We start from the raw sequence: 4607 nt of genomic DNA, 5'->3' as shown, positions 1-4607 counted from the left end.
GCCGTGCGGCACGGGGGCTCGGGGCGCGCGTCCACGGCCGGGGGTGGGGCGACAGCGCCGGCTCGCCCCCGCGCGGCACCTCGTGGACATGTCACGACGGACGGGCGCCGGGGGAAGGCGCACGGGAGGCTGCGACACTGTCCCGTGCCCACGGTGAGCGGCCGAGCCCCGAGGGCCGCCCCGGGCCGGAAAACAGCTGCAGCGAAGGGCGCGAAGCCCCCAGGCGGCCCCGCCCTCGCGGGACGCGCCCGCGAGGCCGGCTCCACAAGATGGTGGCGGCGCGCTCCCGGCAGCCCGCGCGCGCGCATGCGCCCTCCGCCGCCGCCCGGCGCGAGCGGAAGTCGCGTGACCCCGGAAGTGGCGGGCCGGGCGCGCGCGGGCGGGGCGGCGACGTTCGTCATTCCGTGCGGGAGGGAGCGTGAGAGCGGCGCGGTCGAGCCTCCGGTGAGCGGCGGCGGCGGCGGCGGCGGGCGGGGCGGGGCGGGGCTGGGGAGGGGGCGCCGCGGGGGCCGGGGGTGCGGCGCCTTTGTTCGCGCCGCCCGCCGGGGGTGGGCGCGGGCCGGTGCGGGCCTCCTTTGGGGCCGCCGCCCGAGTCCCGCGGCGCCCCCTCCCCGCCAATGCGCGCCGGCTGGACCCGGGCCCGGCGGCCCCTCCCCGGGGGTGGTGGGCCCGGCACCCGGCCAGGGAAGCGTGGGCACCGCGCCCCTGCCGGGTTTCCGAGCACCCCACCCTGCGCGGCGCGCCTGCCCGCCCAGATTGCGGGGCCCCGCGGAAGGAAGTGTGGGCCGCGGCCATCGCATTCGGAGGAGCCTGTCGCCCGCGGCCGCACTTGGGTGGCGTTAGGGCGTGAGCATTTTAGAGGAATTTAAGAGGAAGCGGCCGTGAGGCCTGGAAAAGCGGGCGGGCCCCACCCCACCAGTGGCGGCCGGCTGGCCGGCCGGCCGGCTCGGGGTTCCCAGCGGCCCTTTGTGAGGTCCGCTGCTCGGGCAGCTTCGGGCTGCTAGGCTGGTCCCGTGGGGAGAGGCGTTGGTGATCATTCTGGGGCAGCCTGAGGTCTAGTGGTGACCGGGCTGTGGCCCACTTCCCTTACCGCCCAGAAGGACTTGAGTGGTTTCCGCTACTTCTCAGATTCTAGCGGGGTGCGATGGGGATCCCTAACTGAAGCCAGCCTCATGCACTGCTCCTTGTTCCCACAGCGCTGTCCCAAGCTCTTCTGGGCCAGGATCCAGAACGAGGGTCCTGAAAGCATAGGCAGGTCACAAACCCTCACAGTTGGAAAGAACATTAGCCGATGGTTAGGGTTCCTCATGACTTTTGGGACCCACCTGTGGGACTCAGGCTGGCCAGGTCGTCTGAGCTCCAGGAGAGCCCTGCGTTTGCAAGGTGAGGCCTTGCTTCACTGTTGGAACAAGGCCGAAGGAGTGTGCTTGGTCAGGGAGACCCAGGAGGAGGTGTCCCTTGGGGAGAGGGTCTAGGCAGCTCCAAAAGAACAGCAGGGCTTTAGAAGTGACCCCGCAGGGGCCCTGTCAATTGGGCCTGGTGGTCTGTCTCTTTCCCCAGGGCGGGAGAGGTATGCCAGGTCTCCCTGAGGAGCGGGCTCCAGGCCCCACTTAGTTCTGGATGCCCTGTCCAGACTGTGCCAGCAGGTCCCCGAGGTGGGCAGGGCAAGGAGTGTGGTTCCCTCTGGGCCTCAGGAGTCTGTGTCTGGGCCTTTTGCAAAGCTCTGCTAGGAGCTGCTTTCTTCCAGAAGGCAACTATCCCCCGGGGTCCAAATAGAGAGTCTGGTTACCTGGAGAGGTTTTTCAACAGCGAACTTGTGCTGGCTGTGGGGCTCGCTGAGGGGCAGAAGAGGTGGACACTGTGGGTCCCTTCAGGCTGCCACAGCCCTGTCCCTGCCCACAGGTGTGCCAGACCCAGTTAGAGTAAGAGCATGGCCGAGCAGGAGCCCACAGCTGAGCAGCTAGCACAGATTGCAGCCGAGAATGAGGAGGACGAGCACTCGGTCAACTATAAGCCCCCCGCCCAGAAGAGTATCCAGGAGATCCAGGAGCTGGACAAGGATGACGAGAGTCTGCGCAAGTACAAGGAGGCCCTGTTGGGCCGTGTAGCTGTGTCTGCTGGTAAGTGGGCTGAGGCAGTGCTGAGAGGGACACCTGTCACTTTGGGGTTTCTGCTGCCTCCCCCATCCTGCGAGTCACTAGCGGGGTAGAGCTTTAACCTGCTCTCACTCCGCAGACCCCAACGTCCCCAATGTTGTCGTGACCCGCCTGACCCTGGTGTGTAGCACAGCCCCTGGCCCCCTGGAGCTGGACCTGACAGGTGAGTGGCATCCGGGGGTCCTCTGCGGCCCAGGCCGCCCAGCACCTTGCCGGCTCTGCTGAAAGTAGTCTTTTGGAATGCTGGTGCCCTCTTGTGGGGGGCCGGAGAAGTGCAGCCAGGAAGTGTTTGTGGACTCTGACTTTGGAGAGGCCTGGGTCCTGGGTGGGGCTACCTGGGGCCGCCTGGGTCAGGGTGGGAGCGGAAGGGGTGCCCTGCAGCTGCAGACGGGGGACATGCTGAGGTCAGAGCAGCTTCCTGTAGCCGAGCCTTTCAGTACAAGCTTCTTCCTCGGCACAGGTGATCTGGAGAGCTTCAAGAAGCAGTCCTTTGTGCTGAAGGAGGGCGTGGAGTACCGGATAAAAATTTCTTTCCGAGTAAGGCAGACGCTGGGGGGCGGGGGGTGCTGGGAGGAGTTGGGCCTGGAGAGCCCCACCGAGCCGTCTTTGGGTTGTGTCCCTGCAGGTGAACCGGGAGATCGTGTCCGGCATGAAGTACATCCAGCACACGTACAGGAAAGGCGTCAAGAGTGAGTGAGGCGAGCGCCACCTGGCTGGCCCGTGGGAAGGGGCAGGTGGAGGTGGCCGCCCAGGGCGCGGGGATCAGCAGGGAGAGAGGAAGGAAGTGGTGTGCGTCCCCGGCCTCAGGTGGAGGCGGGCGGCACTGGTGACCTGTGCGTTTCCTACGTGCAGTTGACAAGACCGACTACATGGTGGGGAGCTATGGGCCCCGGGCAGAGGAGTACGAGTTTCTGACGCCCATGGAGGAGGCGCCCAAGGGCATGCTGGCTCGAGGCAGCTACAACATCAAGTCCCGCTTCACAGACGATGACAAGACCGACCACCTGTCGTGGGAGTGGAGCCTCACCATCAAGAAGGACTGGAAGGACTGAGCCCCGGGGGGCGGGCCTTCAGACAGACGGACGGACGGACCTGTCTGACGTGCCCCACCCCCACCGCCCCCACCCCATCCCAACCCCCTACCAAAGTGCTGACAGGCCTGCCCCCCTCCCCCCACCCGCCCGCGGGCCCCCGGCCTCCTCCTCCTCGGCGGCCTTGCCTTGCTGCTTCTGCCTGCGCTGGGGGGGTAGAGAGGGGAGGGAGCCTGCACCTCAGGCCTCCACCTCCCTTTCCATACCCCTTCAGGTTCCCTCCCACCTGTCCTAACCCGACTTGAGGCCCCGGCTTTTCCAAGGGAACCTCGTGGCCTTGGCAGTTGCCCTGAATCCTGTTCTTCGGGGGTGGGGTGGGGTGGGGTGGGGTGGGGTGCATGATTGGAGGCCTCTTGGGGGCCGGCCACCCTCCTGCTTTCACCTGTCCCCGGTCAGTTCATCCATCGCTGTCAGTAACCGTCTAACCATGATGCCTTAACATGTGGAACGTGTGCTGTGGGGGCCGTCACTAACCTCTAACCCCCCCCCCCTCCCCCCGTGTCTGCATGAGCATGTGGTCTCCCCGGTCCCCGCCCCATCTGCGATCCCCGTGGCCCCGGGAAGCGTGTGGGATGTGCTGCTGCTCCCCTGCCCGCCAGGGCCTAGCCGGCCCCCTCCCCCGGCCAGGGCTGTGGGGACGGCTCCAGGGGCTCTGGGAAAGCCAAATTGCCAAAACTGAAGCTGCCTCCGTTCCCATCCGGGAGGCCGGGTGTCCTCACGCCTCTGCCTTCTTTGTCCCGGTGGGCGGCGCTGGAGCCCACGGCCCCAGCAGACAGCCCTCGCCGGACAGAGCCAGCGGCCGAGCCTTATGTGTCCCACCCGGGCCTGCCGGCCCGGGGTCGCGTGCCTGGCCCGTCAGTATTTATTGCCTCCATATGTGCCGTCCTCTGGGCCCCCTGGCCTGCCACCTCTGCCCCCAGGCTCGGTGCCACCGTCCCCGGCAGGCCCTCCCCACACCCAGCCAGGACAACCGTGGGACCAAGCGCGCACAGTCGGAGCCCTCCCCTGTGCCTCCCCTCCCCTACCTTCCCCGTGCCACCCCCCTCCCTGTCAGGACGGGGCCTAGAACGCCCAGGAGCCTGAACCTGCTTCTCCTTTTCTGACCGGGAAATAAACTCCCCCAAAGGAGCCAGGGTGTGCGCTGCTTGTCTCCTGGCGGGCGGGGGCAGGAAGGCAGCAGGAATGCTTTTTCCCTGGGTGGTGGCCGCTGCTTCTGTGACCAGTTTCATACTAATGTGGAACGGCCAGGGTTCACTGTGGGTGAGGAACCGGAGTCCCCAAAGTGCCCAAGTTCCCCCGGATTTGGGGCAGTGGGAGGGAGAGTAGGGACGGGAGAGTAGGCCCGTCTTGGGGTCTAGAG

General features: G+C 67.0%; 1 protein-coding gene across 2 annotated transcripts; it reads left to right on the top strand.

The window, feature by feature from the left end:
* Positions 1-322: 322 nt before the first annotated feature.
* Positions 323-4375, top strand: ARHGDIA (Rho GDP dissociation inhibitor alpha). Of its 2 annotated transcripts, none has more exons than XM_043585382.1 (6): positions 323-444; positions 1903-2120; positions 2236-2319; positions 2617-2693; positions 2782-2845; positions 3009-4375. In XM_043585382.1, exons 2-6 carry the CDS (start codon positions 1931-1933, stop codon positions 3206-3208), a joined length of 615 nt encoding a protein of 204 aa, XP_043441317.1. In that variant the 5' UTR covers positions 323-444; positions 1903-1930; the 3' UTR covers positions 3209-4375. The 2 variants fall into 2 exon arrangements, with proteins under 2 accessions (XP_043441317.1, XP_043441319.1); XM_043585384.1 differs by lacking the exon at positions 323-444 and adding an exon at positions 1102-1383.
* The last annotated feature ends 232 nt before the right edge of the window (positions 4376-4607 follow it).

The sequence above is a fragment of the Prionailurus bengalensis genome, chromosome E1 (genome assembly GCF_016509475.1).
Source record: "Prionailurus bengalensis isolate Pbe53 chromosome E1, Fcat_Pben_1.1_paternal_pri, whole genome shotgun sequence".
Lineage (NCBI taxonomy): Eukaryota > Metazoa > Chordata > Mammalia > Carnivora > Felidae > Prionailurus > Prionailurus bengalensis.
The sequence above is the reverse complement of the archived record's forward strand: the minus strand, read 5'-3'. Positions and strand labels throughout refer to the sequence as shown.

What these genes read in the sequence shown, in the direction of transcription:
- ARHGDIA (XM_043585382.1), top strand. Translation starts at nt 1,931, where the DNA reads ATGGCCGAGCAGGAGCCCACAGCTGAGCAGCTAGCACAGATTGCAGCC. An exon ending in CCTGGAGCTGGACCTGACAG is followed by an intron (nt 2,320 to 2,616) that starts GTGAGTGGCATC and finishes TCCTCGGCACAG; the next exon opens with GTGATCTGGAGAGCTTCAAG. An exon ending in GGATAAAAATTTCTTTCCGA is followed by an intron (nt 2,694 to 2,781) that starts GTAAGGCAGACG and finishes GTGTCCCTGCAG; the next exon opens with GTGAACCGGGAGATCGTGTC.